A 17,026-nucleotide genomic window follows, 5' to 3' on the forward strand; every position below is an offset into this window, starting at 1 on the left:
GAATATTCGATTATAGACGAAATTACGGCGAAATAAAATATTTTATTAAATGGAAAAATTATAGGTATAAAAAGAATATTTGGAAACCTTTTAACCATTTTTAAAATTACCAAAAACCGTTTCGCGAATATTATTAAAAATTGAAACTGCGAATAAATTAGCCAAAAAAAAAGGAAAACTTAAAAAAATATTATTTACCATTTCCAAAAATTAAAAACCGATTAAAATTCGAAATTATACCATTAAACGAACTTATAAAAAAATAATTAATACATATTACGAATCGGAATATATAAACGGGATAATTTACCAATTAAATATTGCGTAAAAATATTTATTTTATTTAATAAAAAAGGATTTAAAGGATTTATCGGGAAAATCGAATCCCAAATAAAATTGGAATCCGGAAAAAACGATTTTAGGGATATTTTAAAAAGGATTTCGGCTAATTACCGCCGTTTTTCCTATTTTACCTCCTTACGTTCCACCCGATTTAATTCCTCCAAATTATCGATACCACGAAATATAGCCCGCATTATTTTTTTAAATTACAATTTTTTTTATTTCCGCAAACGTTTTACTTTAAAATCCGCGGCCCTTTTCGCCTTTTTAACGGTTTTTAATTCCGATTTAAAACGCGAATATTGGGAAATAATTCGACGAAAAAATTCCGGAAATATTCCGAAAATATCGCAATACGACAAATTTAAACGAATATATTCCGTATAGCGAACAAAATCCCGGGAAAAAGTTTAATAACGAAAAATTTCCCGAAATTAATAAACGGAATAAAAAAGCATTTCTACTAGCGATAAAATAAAGGCAAAAAAAAGGTTATCGCAACGAACGGTCGACGAACGATTAAATTTCGATTTAATTACGCGATTAGATATAACGCGAAAAAATTAGCAAAAAAGGAATAAATTTAAAAAACAAAAATTAAAAAAATACAAATTATTTAAAACCAAAGGGATTTGGCCAAAAGAAAGGAAATCTAATATTACGACCAAATAGTTGGGCCGGTACCAAAAAGGCCAAATGGGGTTACACCCCTTTTAATAATATTCGGTTAAAGGAAATACCGACCGGTAAAAAATAGGATTACGTAAAGGACCAATTACGTAATATTACGTAATTACTAAAAAAAGGTAATTATTTGGATTTTTAAATGATTAGGGGAAATTACAATAGTAATAATTATTAAAATTATTAGGTAATTATTATAATTATATTTGGAATATAATTTATATAAAATACGTTTATTACTATGTAAATAAATTCGATTTTAAGATTGTTTAGCAGTAATTAAATTTTAATTAACCTTAATATTTATTTAAAACCGATTATAATTTTACCCCAATTATTGAAAATACCCAATTACCCAGTTAAGACGTTCAGTTGCTTTAACCCATTGTATTTTATTATAAGAATAAGTTACCCCGATACCTTGATCGTAATAGTTACCACGTTAAAAAATTATATTTTTTAACCGTTATTTTAATTCCCCCGACGCGTACAAATTTCCGAAAAAACCGTTTACGGTATTATATAAAATATATTAACTAACCCGTAAAAGATTTAATCGTTAAAAAAATTAAACGTTTAACCGAATTATATTTGAAAAAACGAAATCCGAATTTCTACCCGAAAAAAAAATTAATTTAACCGGGTATTAACCCGGTTTTATTTATTTTATAACGTAAACCAAATCCGAAAAAATCCAAATATATAAACAATTAAAATTTAAACCCGATAAAATTTTTATACCCTATTAATCGATCCGTCGAAAAAAATATCCGGTTAAAAATTAAAATATTTTTAATACAAAATACGTAATATATTAATTTTATTATAATCCAAAATATAAATAATTATACGGATAATTATATGGATAATTATATATATTAATTTTTATTTATATTTAATTATAAAAAACGATAATAATATTTTCAATTAATAGGTTATATATAAAATAAAATTTCCAAAATTCGCCCAAATTACCCGCGATATTTTAATTATACCTACTATTTTAATTTTTATCGAACGTTTATAATTATAATTAGGTAATTTTATCGGTTTTAATTAATATTTTCTAAATTTATTTACCATTCGCAATTATATTATTATTTATATTTCGATTAAAAAAAAATTTATTTTTTTAATCGATATTAAAACTATTATCGTAAAAAACAAATATTTAAATCCGGAAAACGAAAAAACTAAATACGATAAATTTACGGAATTTGTCGATTTTATCCACAATTTGGGTAAATTAAATAATAATTTTAATTCCGATAAAAATAATATTATCGAAATAACCGTTAATAATACCCTAATTCGGGTTAATATTAACCGTATACCTATATTATTTATTTCCATTTAAATTAAATTAAAATATAGCAAAATTTCATAAAAATTCCAACCAGGGCGTTAAAACGGGTACGGAATAATATATCGTATAGGCGTAATTTAAGGAATTTTTAAATGTAAAATACTGTTAAATAAATTGTTTTTTTTCGTATTTTATATTCGGTTAATAAAAAAAATATTACAATTAATATTTATTATTTTTATTTTTACTATAATTTAATTTATTATATACGAAAAAAAACAAAAATTAATAATAATAATAATAATTATAATAATAATAATAATAATAATTTTAATAATAATAATAATAATAATAATAATAATAATAATAATAATAATAATAATAATAATAATAATAATAATAATAATAATAATAATAATAATAATAATAATAATAATAATAATAATTATATTGGAAAATATATTATTTTATATTACGTTTATTTTAGTATAATTTCCTTCGGAATTTTACAAATATTAATTTTAAAATATTTACGTATTTACGGATTTTACCCACGGGGGCCCGCGGGCTGCCAAAAAAACCCGCGTTCAAATTTGGGCCGGGTTGGGCCCCCCCATAAATATTACAATCTACCCGCGGGCCCCCCGACCCACCTACTTGGGCCGGCGCGGGCCTCCATGGGCGGGTTTTGGCAGGCCTTAGTCGTAAGGTCGCGTGTCGCGGGTTGTCAAGGAATAGAAAAGTATATATCGAAAACGCAGCCCCTACCCTGTCACCTTTCAAGTCTAGAACATCTCGCTTTCTGACCAAGCTTTTGGCTAGCTCCCGCAAATGTCCGACGCGACTCAGAATATTCCCGCAGGTACAAAGCTATGTGCCAAATCCCGAACCAGCCTTTCTTGCGCGTTAAGGCGCCTACGCCCATTACAAAAGAATGCCTACGCGATACTATTTTTGGAGGTGTATTCGTCAGCTGTGACCAATAACTATACTCTCCGAGAGTCTTACTCACGTGGGCTCCTACGGACAGATGTGACGTGACCTACACTGCCTGTCTACACGCTGTGAATCCTGGCCGCCGGTACCCTGTCATGGAGTAACACCCGATTGCTCCGCATTATAGGGCGAATCATGAGGATTGACATGGCTTTCGACGCACATCCGGATATTTCCCTAGGAGCGTTCGTCCCAGTGAAGCTCTGGATGAGCTATCGGGTGTGATTGACGTGATCCGGTGCGATCACCTCCATAAAGCCGGATCCAACGACTAAATCCAAATCGAAATCGGTGCGCCTCGCAGTAATCGCCTCGAATCTCTCTATCCACGCACATACGGCAGTCTACAGGCTTGGATGCTGTCCGTGGCGGTCAAGCAAAAGATAATTTCCACTCCAGGGTGCTCTCCTGCCTCGTCGTTCAATACTCTGCGCCAGACGGCTTCGGACCCGTTTCACACAGGTACTTTCTAACCCGGAACTGAACTCTACAAAGAACCAGAACCTACATCCCCGCCGCATTTCCTTGAGACTACTACAGACGACTGCCATCTTCAGTTCCTCGGCTATAGTGATCACTGATGAACCTGCCAATGGTCCCCCTTTTCCAGTGCAGATGATTTGCCGCCTCCTTATGGTTCTTTCCGAGCCTGGTGACTCTCAAAGGCGCTTTTTCTCCTTGTTGGAAAATACTTGTGAGCCGCCAGCAATTCTTCCTGCGCCTCTCCCGGTTGCGGATAAACCTCTGCGGCCGGGACCTTGTCTAACGGTGTAGTGGCCTACCGGAGGCACCATTCACTGTTGTCTTGAGCTAACCACTGTCCCAGCTGCTTCAACTGAATACATTCATATTTATTAATCTTTCTTGTGAATCGCGGTCCATCCCACTTACCGTGCTGGGGCCAGCCGATTGGACTGAGCCGCTCATTCCAACCACTTTTGGGATGGATTCCAGAATCTTACTTCCCAGTCTGTGAGGGCTCCTGACGATGTATCACGGATAAGGGCAGGTGGCTTGACAAGACATTAGTCCCGCCAATGGCTGTTCAAGCCCCTCAAGGAAATTGCATTAGAACTTTGGCAAACAATGGGGAGACAGCCACTCTAACAAGTCCGTAACCTTAGCCTCCAAGCTTTACGGGACTGTGGGATGGGCCCGAAGTCCGTGTGGGTTAGAGATTTGCTCTCCACTCGGAAGAAAAAAAAAAAAAAAAAAACGACAAGGTTCGCGTCCATGCAATGTCGTACTCAGCGTCAAAAGAATCCGAACGACGTAACCATGTCTTTTGACGTTGCCCCACAACCCCTATAACCTTATTTTTTGGCCCGCTTGTATGGATACCTACCGTTTTTAACCACAAGGGTACTGGTATCGATGTGCTAGCCATGAGTCGGAGCTGTTGCATAAGGAATGAAATATATACGGCCGGATCGAAAATCCAGGGCGCTGCACAAGCACTACAGACATTGAGCTCACAAAAAAATGGTACCAAGCAGGTTTCTTCAGCGGTAGTGACCTTCGTGGGAGTCGATAAGGCTTTTGACCCGCTTCGTCCAGGGGAAGGTTATGTTAGCCCGGGAAAGAGGACAGTTCAGACCCTGGAGCTGCTCCTATCGCCGATGGGCGGCGTCAAGGGGCAATGTGAAGTCACTGTCACTAAAGACATTGTAAAATGGGACTACGGTCGTTATCAAAATCTTGAGGCAGAGGAAATTAGAAGCTTGAAAAGGCCTAAATATAGAGCGATGGTTGAATACCTGGGGGTGGATATGAGGGCGGGGAGTATACCGCTCGTTTTAGTGTTGTTAACTTGTCAAATGCTGGCTCTTTCTCATTATGACACCCATAAATGCAAAAAGGAGATTATCAAGCGACTAGGGAGAAGCTTTGTCTAAAAGGTGCGAGCCTGTTGATGTTTTTATTGGTAATTTTCTTGCATTTTACATCCTTTAACAGCTTTATCCGAGCGCTGACATAGAAGATCAAGGCCGCACACCGTCTCATTCTACGCTGTTTTTAGGCACTCGATTGGTATAGATATCGGCTTTAATTTACCTATCATGTTTCTTCCTGGTGCAGTAGCAGTTTGGAGGTATGCTCAATAGTCTGGAAGAGAACCGCCGTTTTTATCATTACTGTGCTGGTATTAATCGCGCGAAAGCTACAAGGACAGCAACGTAGACACGCCCGCATTCCACATGGGTACTCCGTGCACTGTTGGGCAAAAAGCTTGGGGATATATCAAGTATTAAATAACAGACCAGCTGGACGAGATCTCATTGATGGCTCGCAAATGTTGAACTTGGCGCCGTAGTCTTTGAACAACCTGAGCAAGTCCGCCAAACCGCCGAAACAAGCCTAGATAGGAGGACTGCTGCGAAAAGGCCATGGAGAATTATGGAAACGGGGTTCAGAAAACCCGAAGAGCTTTTCTTCTCCGCCGCATGTAGGACTATAGTGGTGCCAGTGCTAATCATGTTAACATCAGAGCCTTGTCGACATATAGTTCAACCCAGTAGCGTTTCCTTGAGCATATTTGAGATGAAATGCTTCCTGGTTACTTTAAACCTCAGTCATGAGTTTTCCGGGGGAAGTGCGCACAATGGTCAAATGGACCGGTGCCTAGTGTTTGGTCCTCCATTCAGCTGTTGTCGAGTCCGTCTCGATGTAAACCGTAAGCGTCGATATTCACCTCCGTCGTAGAAAAGCTAGCATTAGCGTTTCCCGAACAGTTCATTTCATTGCAAGCTCAAGAGAGGGGTCTGAAATAGGTTAGCCAGGTACGCAAATCGACACGAATGTGATGGTAAGAAGTCGGCCCCTATAAAATCTCGAGCTTGCTGATGAAGTCGCACAGAAGCACAGCAGTGTCACCAAGGATCCGACTACACTGTATGCTATGTCTGACTTGGAGGCGGGGATTCAAAAGCCAGAAGAAAGTACACCACGGTGACCAGACTATGATTCTCCAAGCACAGGGCACTCAACATATCGAATGATACCGGCAGCAAAAGATTGACATGGTCGTCAAGGAGATGAGGAACAACATAAAGTGCGGCATCAAAGAGGTTTAACAGACACAGTTCGACTTTTGGAAGGGCGACTTTAACCGCATAATAGGCTTCGAAACAAGTCATTGATCTGAAAAAGCATGGCTGATTATTAAACCTTCACAAGCTCACTTGAAAAAGCTTGCCGCAGTTTCTTAACGAAAGGCCTACGGGGACGAGCCCAGCTATCTACATTATCCATAGATTCTACATTAAAATTGCTGACTGGTCAGGATCGCGGGTATCAGGGCAGCCTTTGAAGGTGGTCACGTAACGGGCTGCGAGCATGCGTTCTTGGAATTTCTGCATCGAAGCCAGTGTACAATTTACAGTGCTTGTGCCCAGCTGGATTTTACAGTGTTGGCGGGCTCCCGATAGTTGAAGAACAAAAGAAACCGCTTATCACGCAGCCACTTCCACCACAAACAGTTCCTGTCCGCGCCAATCAATTGAGATAACCAACATGTACATACCAGAGTCACGTTGTCATCCGGCCAAGAACCTAGCTCCTGGCCGGCCGGCTAGGTCTAAATATATGGGGGCAAAAAGACGGTTCCTCTTTTAAACTCCAACACATGGAGGCAATGGGCCCCTCACATTTTTAACTGCTAATGATTCTCCCGTATAATGTGGACGTTTTTGCTTTTTTTGTGTGGGCCATTTACGTACGTGCAGAGTATTCAGCTCATCTTTGATGGGAAAAGATGAAAGGGAAAAACGAAGCAAGTGATGAATCCGGCTTCTCTGCATTTATAGAAAGTAAGGGGTAAAGCGGATTAAAGCTAACTTTGATACTCTCCACGAATCGGAGGACCTCATTAAGTAAAAACACCAAAAAATACAACAAATCCACATTAACCATTAACCTGCGATTCCAGGCACTTTATTAACAGAGAAAATGCCAGCATCGCACCGCCACAATACGAAACCGTTTTGAAAGCAAATCAACTAGCCTCAACGAAACCAAGGCTTCTTTGGGCAGCCGATGCCCTGCTTTTTGCTAACAGAGCAGCAATCAGCGTCGCACTGTTCCAGCGTAACACCGTGATCTCTGCAGTAATTTTCGGTCTGAGTCCTTCCGCATTTTCTTTTGCCCAGCTTCTTCTGGCAAGCTTTGCCGTCTTTCCAGCAGCAATCCTCTTTAGGGCCGCACTATAGACAATAAAAAGATAAGTTTCTCCCATTTCAAAAGCGTAAGAAGCCGGAAGGAAAAGAGCGTAACACTTACATAGGACGCGTACTTGGACGTGGGAGTGGACGTGGGCGTGGGCGTTGACGTAGGCGTGGGCGTGAGCGCGGACACGGCACTGATTTCTGCTGCGAGCAAAAGCATAATTAAAGTCTGGAAACAAGGCTTCATTGTAACAAAAACTGGATTTTCTTTTTGTTGGCAAAGAATGGAAACAAAGTGCTTTGATTTGGTGGTAAAATTCATGTGATGGAAACTGGCTATGGCGGTTTTTGTATTTGAATAACTTCATTTAATTTATTAACATGATCACCGGCCTGCACTAAACCCTTATTGTAGCTGCTATAAATAATGAATGTGGACATGCGGGGTTTATATATATCATTCGTATCTTGCTATCAGTTTCACATTGAAAGGCCTACTACTAATAAAATATTTTTTTGTCGCAATAGCACCAATGGTCGCACTTAACAGGGTACGCTTGCATAATACAAATAACAGATCGGCACCGAATCAAGGTGTGACCTTGAATCGTACGCATAATGGATGGCTATTCTGGGGCCGATCTACAGTGCACTAGGTTGAGAGAGCCGTTCGTATAAAATTGCATTCTGCGCCACCTCAGCATCAAATTAGTGGTTAGAGAATAGACCACTTCAAAGGTATAGTGATAAGTCGACATTATTTATCCCATAAACCTATGAAGTGCCACGAACGATTTCAACACTTGTTTTTTTAGACTACAGCTGTATTATCGCTTTAAATCCCAAGACATTGAAATTTTGATCAAACGCTGCAGAATATCAACCACACCAAGATAAATTTGCGAGTCGTGCATAAATGCCTGCTGCGCTATCTCAAAAGTGGCCGCACTCTGCCCTTTAATACGTGAGAACCCGCGTGACCCAGCACGAGCAAGGAACGTGCAAGCACCAGAGTGCTGACCCAAAAAAAAAAAAAAAAAAAAAAAAAAAAAAAAAAAAGGAATTGCAGCTTGCCAAGCTTCGTATACACACATGTATTTAAATAGAGTGGAAAACTGCTTAGCACCTAGTGCAAATCGTGGCCCGAAGCTTGTGATCAGCGCCGGCAAAATGAGGACGCCATTTTCCGGACAATCTGAATACCATGTAGGTAGGTGCACTTCGGCTGTGGGGTTGATCAGCGAACTACTTGGGGGCTGTGCGTTGTGGGCCCCCTCAAAGAGGGGGTTGCAAAATCGCGGGTCACGACAAAATCGCGGGTTACCACTCACTAGTTTTTTAGCTAGAAAATCGTTAACAAAATAACTGCATGCAAGTGCAATCCGATTCAATAATACCACAATTGCATTTACCGCATTTTTATTAATATTATAAAATTGCGTAAATTTCCAACTATTTCGGCTGCCCGCCAATACGTTAAATATTTTAAAATTTACCGCGTTAAATCGCATTTTACACGGGGGGCTAAATTTAACCCGGAAACGTTACGGGCGTATTATAACAGGCACCGTTACGCGTTTTCGAATATTTAACGGTATATTTAAACCTTTTAGACGCAAAATAAACCGGAACTATTAACAAAACGCGTTGGGCGGCTTTTAACGTTAACCGCGGTTAAAAACCAAGCTTTCGTTACCTATTTTGTACAGTTTAATAAACTGGGCGTTTACTTTACTAATTAATACGTTATTTTTACGGCCAATTTAATACGTTAGTTACGTATACCGCCTTATAATCCAATCCAGCCTTTTTGGTACGGCCGCTGGTTTAAAAAGTACCCAAAATTACAATTTACCAAACAATAACCCGTTAAAATCCATCGCCTAAATTTTAAACAACAAATCGATCTCGTAAAGGGCTGGTATCGCCGTACCGTTGCCCGTACGATTAAACTTGGGATTACGCTTTTAACGGCTTAAAACGGTAATAAATACGGTACTAAAATCGGTATACGAAATAGCCGGATACCGGTATTAATCGTAACGAAAAAAAGGTATGAAAAACTACGTAATATCGATCCGGCCAACCGTAAAAATTATACGTTAATAGGTACGGGTAACGTAATTAGGTAATCGTTACCGTTTTTTTATATTTTTACAAAATGGCCTACTAGCGATTAGTTTAATTTGGATTTACCTGCAGATATCGTATTTACGCGGTTAAAATCTGGTTTTTCCAACGCAAAAATTATATTTACCTAAATATAGCATTTTAACCGGTATTTATAGTTAAAAATCGCTACCGTGCAATCGATTGGATTTTTTACGTTAAAAAAGTGGTTTGGGTATAATTTTAACGCCAGTTTCGACTTTATAAACCGCACTGCGGCTTAAATCGAACCAAATTTTCGGCGGGCCAAAACCCGGATTTGGAAATGGCTTTTTTTCGACAACTTTACCGGTTATTTTGGTATAGAAATATTTGATTATTACCTTAAATTTAATATCGAAATAATTATTTTACCGCTTTATTTAACGCATTTTATATAGCCTATAAACGTTTTAATATTTATTTACTTAAAAAAAAAATTGCAAGCGGTATTATATAAATATATTTAAAACGATATTCCATTATTTACCCGATTTAATTTCGTTACAGCGATTCGAATAAATTATTTTCGATTTATTTATTAATTTAACGGTAAATTAATATATTTTTATTTACGTAACGGTATTGGAAAATAGCCTTTACGACTGGCCACGTTATTAACGGTTTCCAAAATACCGGATTATTTCCAATTAACGGTAGAAAAATATTGGCCAAATTACGTAATTTATCTAACGTAACGAATATTCCACGTTATTTAAAAGCCTTACCTACTATTAAACGATTTACCCGAACCAAATATACCGCAAACCGTATTACGGCCAAATCGCACCTTTTTAATTTAAATACAATTAACGCTCTTTCTAATCTACACGCCGTTACCAACAAGGCGATCCTTTTCCGGCAACGTGTTATTTAAAAACAAAATAATAAAAAAAAACGCCTGCAACGTATTTCACGATATAAGGTTAAAATAATATTAAAATTAAACGATAAATAGTTCCAAACCGCCAATACGTTAAAGGATATACGGACCGTTTACAAAACCAAATAAAACCTAATCGAGGAAATAAATATCTACCAACAAAAGAAATTCGTTAAAAATTTATAGTACAAAAATAAAAAGCAAACTATTTAACGTTGGCGAAAATCTAACGGTATGCCCAACGGGGTTAAAATACAAAAAAAAAAAATATTTAAAAGATTTAGGCTTTAAACCGGAAAACGTTCCGGAAATTAAAAAACGATCTGGAAAAAAGAAAAAAACCGAATTTCAAGCTTTACAACCATAATTCCTCGATAAAAGGCCAATTTTAAATAGTAAAACGGGCACGCAAATTAATATTACCGTGGAAACCGATTCCAACTATTTTATTAGCATATGCATATTACGATTTTCAAAATTAGCCTTACCCTTTCCACCCGCAACGCCCTTTTAACCATTCCCGTAATATATACCATTAACCTTACCTCCGTTTCGTTAATTTAAAAATATAAAACCGTTTAAAAAACGTTTCTCGCCGCCAATACCGGGGTATAAAACGAACGATTTGGAAATATCCGGCTCGCTTTATAACCGTTTAAACGGCCTATTTACGGCAATTGACCCAAATCTTTTGGAATAAATATTTATAACGCAAATTACGGCTTTAATATAACCTTACTTTGGACCTTTTTGATTGTTGTTGTATTAATGTGTGTTAATTGTTCTTTAACGAATAACTTTTGTAGGCGATTCCCTAACAAATTTACTAACCCGCGATTTTGTCGTGACCCGCGATTTTGCAACCCCCTCTTTGAGGGGGCCCACAACGCACAGCCCCCAAGTATAACCACTTGCCTCGAAATTTGTTTGCTAAAAAGATTGAAAATCTCGTATAGGCGTCATGACCTATTAGCTGTCGTCATTGTCTACGCACCACGTAGACAAACGCCCCGCCTGACTCGTGCGGTATTTCGAGGCCCCTTTGCACCCACCTGGCAGGGCTTGCTCTCTGGTAAATTTTCCGCAGAGTTATACTTGATATAGAAAGGGTGTGGTTATTTCACAACAAAATTTCACTAAATCACAACCGAGTGAATGCCTCGATAGTGCGCTTCATTTTTCAACACAAAATAACTTCCAACTGCGAAGCCATATATTTATTTACACAGGCTTAAGGATCAGGGATTCACCCGATAAACACAGACTCGATCCCTGTATAATTATTTTGCAAAATGCTTATTTGCAACGATTTTTCGCCTTTTTCTTTATCCACAAATAACGCATAAATGATGACGAAAAAGAAAAAAGACCAACAACTATTTCCAACCGCCCTTTTATAAAATAATTAGGTTCAAAACATAGCTTTATTTACAAAACAAACAAACCGCGTTGCACGCGCGTTGGGCATGTGCCTTAAATTACCCTTGTACAGATAAAACATGAAGCTTCGCAGTTGTTAGGTAGGCATTTTGTACTGCAAAAGAAACCGCACAGTAAAGCTATCCAGCGGGATGTAATTTAGTGAGATTTTGCGAAATAACCACACCCTATAGAAAATGTAAATTCAAATTCCTCGCGATAGCCCATGACAGCGAAATCAATAACAAGCCCCATGGCCAAGAGAAGGGCTCTATAGCGCATCGTTTGGAATAGACTCTCAATTGAAAAATACTGGAGATAAATCAAAATCACAGCGAGGTACGGATGAGGTGAAAATTGGCCCAGGAGGATGTTCGTCAGACATTCCAATCGAGTTTTAGTGTCACCTGGTGTGCCAAGTATGAAGGTATCGGCACCGATATATATTAAGCAGCTCAAACAGCGTCTAAACAGGAACTTCGAGTGCACCTTGGCTTCAATTCCAATAGTCCCACTCTGGTTCTCGACCCCAAACAGACCTGGGCGCTCCCTCAAACCATTCCCCCGTCTCCTCCCACATGACCTGGAGCCACTTTGCCTCGTCATACTCGGACAAATCATCCTCGTTCATCCTCTCCTCGTCCTCATCAAGCTGCCCTTTGACAGCCTCCTCGTCGTCACCCCGCTCAGCCGCCTCCGCCAGAAGCCAAGCCCTCCTGGCGCCCGTCTTGAGTCCGTAGTAGGGACACATCCAGCGCCCGTCGTCCAGCTCGTCAAAGTACGGATCGCGAAACCACTCGTGCAGACCGCACTCGGCCAGCACGTCGAACCGCCTCCACACCTGCCAGCTCAACTCCCAGCCACCAGCCCCGGCAGGGGAGGCTTTCTTGGTGATCTCCCACTCGGACCCGCAGTACTGCGACGCCCATGTGACGCACTCGCACCTGGCCATCGTCTTGATTTCGAGAGCGCACACCTCGGCCAGCGTCTTGGCGCAGCTGCACCTCACCTCCTCCTCGGCCGACCACCCAAATTCGGAACAAGACTCCAGGTCGGTATCTTCCCCGAGCGCGTCCTCGAAGCAGCGACACCTCCCGGCCTGGCCCTCAAACTCCCCAAACACCCTCCTCCCTGGGCAGATCCAGGGACCCAGGTCTGGCTTCTCCATCCATAGGTTCCACAGGTCCGGGCTGCCCGATTTGTCGCTCACGACGTACGTGGCGCGCACGTGCAGGATGCCGTCGATGACGCGCGGCTCGTAGTGGTATTCGACGGCCACCCCATCCAGGAGGTGGCCGTGCTCGTTGGCCATGACTTGGCACGGCTGCCAAGACGCGCGCTTCTCGAGAGTGGCGAGAGGAGGGCCGAAGGACGGGCCAAGGGTGACGGCGCGAACGGCCAGGCGGGCGGTGCGGTAGTCGACCTCGTAGTCGGTCGTCTCGTGCGTGGTCTCAGCGTACGGGCCCGGGTCGCTGGGGAAGAGCCACTTTGTGACACCGCAGCTCGAGGTCATGTCGTCGCGGATGGGAAAGGTTGGTTTGCCGTCGTCCTCTAGGTGCCACTGGTGAAATAATGGTTTTTTTAGTCATTAGTTGAAAAAAAAAAAAAAAAAACACAATGACAAGGAATGTTGGGTTCTTGGCGTCTCCTTTTTGACTTACACTATGTAGCTTGACACAGACCGGGCAGTAGTATTGTTGCGGCGTCTGCCGCTCGATGCACCGCAGCATCCCACCTCGATGTTTGACCTGCTTGATGGCAACGTGAGGGAACATGCTGCGGTACAGGCTCTTGCACGTAACTGCAAGCATTGCCTGGCTCTCTACCGTCAAAAGGTCGTAAATCTGCATAAAGAGCTCGACCGGTAGAGCCATCAATGCTGGCAGCTGACCCGCCGAGGAGAGCTGTGCTGCATACACATCGTGGCCCTCTTGGACGTCGGATATGTACTTGGCAAGATTATCTCTGGGGTCTCCCTGGTAAAGAACCAGTGCCTTTGATGACTGGGCCATGGTTTCCGCTTTTTCGGATGAAAAGAGGTGCAATGTAAGGCGGGTATATGATAAAAGGCAAGGGTTTAGCAGTTAAGAGCTTGTATCAGGAAGGAGGTAGAGAAAAAAGGTAATTAATGTTGACAATTTTGAACAAGTTCGTTAAATTGGTCTGGCAAGTAGGTTGGTAGATATCGACAAGAATCTTCAGCATACCTAGAATACGAGGGCGATCCTTTTATTTTATAACTAGGAACAATACAGAAATCCTTCAAACCACCTCGCCAACCTCATAATGCCGTACATGTGAATGCGCAGTACATGTGCAGCTGCTAACTGACCGGAAACCCCAACCTCCCAAAGGTGACGCAGAGTTGGTAGTTTATTCAGTCGCCTTGACAACCCAACCATAAGAACATGAATGGCAGTATAGGTAGGCGTAGCCTTTTGGACTGATACCAGCCCAGTGGTGAATTAGTTTGAGGCTCAAGGCAGGCCCTTGCTCCCCGGAGCGATGTTTCCGATATGCATTTTGGCACATGCCCCACGTAGCATAAAGTTCATTCACAGCTTCCCGTCTGCAGCCATCTTGCGCATGACGGTAATAGTTCCAGCGACTGCGCTCTTGGCCATCTGCATGAAAAAGGAAAAGAATTGTGAATGGTCAGCCGCTAAAGTCGAGAATCACGTGCCAATCCAAGGCCTCATTGTCGTACACCGACTTTCGCTGCAAACCCCTCTACCCCCTCCTTTTAGTGCATGTGGGAGAAGACGAAAAAAAAAAAAAAAAACAAATCTCACCTTTCCGTGTTGAGAAGTATCGGCGCCCTCCTTGATGACCCAGTCAAAGGCATAAGTGAGCCATAGGTCATTCTCGTCGTCGCTAGGGCCCTGACCGACAATGTTCTCGACCTCGTCGCCCGTGTCCATCTTGAAGTGCACCTTGGCCGGCGCGTAGCTGGTGCAAACCTCGCTGATCTTTCCGGCGGGGAGACCAAGCCCGGTCTTGAACTCAACGTGTCGGGTCACGACGTCGCCCTTCTCCGACACGACGCCGCACGACGTGATGACGGGCACAAAGAGGGACGGCTCCCGGACCTTGAGCTGCAGGGCGCGCCAGATCTGGTCCCGGCTGAGGACGGGCTTGGCACCGGGCGGGTTGATGGGTGCGGTGGCGGCTAGGTGAAAGGTGGGCATGGTGATGATATTGTGTTTTTGTATGTAGAGTTCAGAAGTGCAGGTGGGGGTAAAATTAGATATATAGCTTATGTACCTAGGTATTATTCTTCTTGTAGCAATTGGTGTGTGGTATGATGAGATGATTTGAACACTCTCCGCTAGTGGTGGGAAAGCAGGTGCAAGACGTGCCTTTTTATGTCAAAAGCGATCAACTGTCGTTGATCTTGGCTCCCCACCAATTCGGCAAGCCCCGCGAGGAAAAGAATATGATACGATACACTGCCAGCTCTTCCACCCCCCCGGATCGCACACTAAAGATTTGGACCCTGGGATTCGCCTGTGGGTTTGTCGGGTTTGCCAAGCCGCCAAAATAAACTGACCAAGCGGGATTGGCTTGGTTGTTGCCCTACAAGGCCACGGCATTTTGCTTGATTGGCCTGGCAGCGAGTGCACTTCTCCACCAAACATCCGGTTCCACCCTTTGGGATGATGACAGAAAAGTCCTTTTGCCGAAACGCGAGGTCCGGTGGTTGTGACAAATCACTCCCGTGATAGAGCGACTAGTCTCTGACAAAGCGAATAGAAGAAAATCGATGACAGTCAAGGCGCTGCAGTGTTATTGCAACTCCTTGGTATTGTAGCAAAACCCGACAACACGTGAAAATTTTATTATACAAGAACTAGTGACTTAATCGCGAGACGCGAATGAGTAACTGACAGTTTGGGATATTGACAAGTATTTTTTTACGGCACAGCACGAGTCTTCCAAGCATAGTCAAAACTCCGGTGGGGGAACACTCAAATCTGACGCTACTTCCAAGCCAAACAGAAAAACAAAGTGGTCCGTATCCTCGACGTACTCGGGAAGGCATCGAAATGTTAGCAAAACCTGAATTTAGCACACATCCACCGAATTTGACGTTCCCAGCCTACGTTTCAACGTCATCCGACCCGCCGCCACGGTCGGCGCTGGGACCAAAATTTTCGCACGTCCGACAGACTAGAAACAGCGGAGTCCTTGGAAAGTCTCGGTGCGGTCCGGCAGGATTGAGTGGCTCAAGATCAACAAATGGCCTATATTGGCCGGCCCGATCTTTCGGTTCTTGCGATACGATAAATTAAGGGGCTTAAGTTGTCGGAGAACGACTACATAGTAGGTTAGCGGAAGTTATTCATGATCGACGACCTGTCTACCTGAAATTTAGCTTGACGCGTGAATATTCTGCCGGGTATACAGTATAATTTGGTCAGCAGTGACGTCTGTCCGGATTCTTTGATAATGAATGATCTTTAAACTAAACTTATTCAAGATCAAGCAAAACCATGTATTCCCTGGCGTACATGTAAGCTCCATAGGTTTGCGGGGATCCCAATGAGAGCTTACCATTGGGCAGGCTCGGTCAGTATCACCAATCAACATAATTTGCTGGGATTCAATCTTTAAGTCAATCACACACATACTTGCTTGCCTTTAAACGTATCCATCACCCAATTTTCCTGAGAAATTCACATACCTGAGTAATTTTTGGTTGGAACTTATGATCGCCATAATGAAGCCGTGATCAAGAAGTCTGCTGACAGATACTATTCTTGAAAGGAATTTGGGAATCATGTCATCAAACAGGCTCCGGTGTAGAGCAGCAACAGACTGATTCTGCTCAGATGATTACCTAGGTTAAAATTGCTTGATCTGCCAACGCCTTCATCACCACCATCGGTATTCTAGCCAAGTTGATGTAATTACTGGGAAGGATCTTGATATTCTTCAAATCTTCTTGGTCGTTTGAGCGGCCATTTGATGTCATGTCGTAGAAAAAATCAAAAGAGCGAAAAACAAAAGCTTTGATGAAGAGAGTTGGGTCCCGTCACCGAGCGCTATCGTTGTGTTGGCGAGTCAAAAGAAAAAAAAAAAAAA

At 41.7% G+C, this 17,026-nt stretch overlaps 4 protein-coding genes across 4 annotated transcripts; 1 reads left to right on the plus strand and 3 right to left on the minus strand.

Annotated features, from left to right (window-relative positions):
• Positions 1-4,713: 4,713 nt before the first annotated feature.
• Positions 4,714-5,223, plus strand: PgNI_02462 (uncharacterized protein; the record flags this gene model as incomplete). Its single annotated transcript, XM_031122528.1, has 1 exon — positions 4,714-5,223. One exon carries the CDS (start codon positions 4,714-4,716, stop codon positions 5,221-5,223), a length of 510 nt encoding a protein of 169 aa, XP_030988234.1.
• A 2,109-nt stretch (positions 5,224-7,332) lies between these two features.
• Positions 7,333-7,711, minus strand: PgNI_02463 (uncharacterized protein; the record flags this gene model as incomplete). Its single annotated transcript, XM_031122529.1, has 2 exons — positions 7,333-7,530; positions 7,607-7,711. 2 exons carry the CDS (start codon positions 7,709-7,711, stop codon positions 7,333-7,335), a joined length of 303 nt encoding a protein of 100 aa, XP_030988233.1.
• Positions 7,712-12,437: 4,726 nt separating this feature from the next.
• Positions 12,438-13,953, minus strand: PgNI_02464 (uncharacterized protein; the record flags this gene model as incomplete). Its single annotated transcript, XM_031122530.1, has 2 exons — positions 12,438-13,502; positions 13,603-13,953. The coding sequence occupies 2 exons, from the start codon at positions 13,951-13,953 to the stop codon at positions 12,438-12,440; spliced, it is 1,416 nt and encodes a 471-aa protein (XP_030988232.1).
• A 136-nt stretch (positions 13,954-14,089) lies between these two features.
• PgNI_02465 (uncharacterized protein) lies at positions 14,090-15,243 on the minus strand. Its single transcript, XM_031122531.1, has 2 exons — positions 14,734-15,243; positions 14,090-14,565 (listed from the first exon to the last, which is right to left on the minus strand). The coding sequence occupies exons 1-2, from the start codon at positions 15,127-15,129 to the stop codon at positions 14,497-14,499; spliced, it is 465 nt and encodes a 154-aa protein (XP_030988231.1). The 5' UTR covers positions 15,130-15,243; the 3' UTR covers positions 14,090-14,496.
• Positions 15,244-17,026: the final 1,783 nt, after the last annotated feature.

The sequence above is a fragment of the Pyricularia grisea genome (assembly GCF_004355905.1).
Source record: "Pyricularia grisea strain NI907 chromosome Unknown Pyricularia_grisea_NI907_Scaffold_1, whole genome shotgun sequence".
NCBI classification, from domain to species: domain Eukaryota; kingdom Fungi; phylum Ascomycota; class Sordariomycetes; order Magnaporthales; family Pyriculariaceae; genus Pyricularia; species Pyricularia grisea.

Excerpts from the sequence above, each read along its gene's own strand:
- PgNI_02465 (XM_031122531.1), bottom strand. The coding sequence starts at position 15,129 with ATGCCCACCTTTCACCTAGCCGCCACCGCACCCATCAACCCGCCCGGT. Across the intron at positions 14,566-14,733 it reads ATACTTCTCAACACGGAAAG|ATGGCCAAGAGCGCAGTCGC; the intron begins GTGAGATTTGTT and ends TTTTTCATGCAG.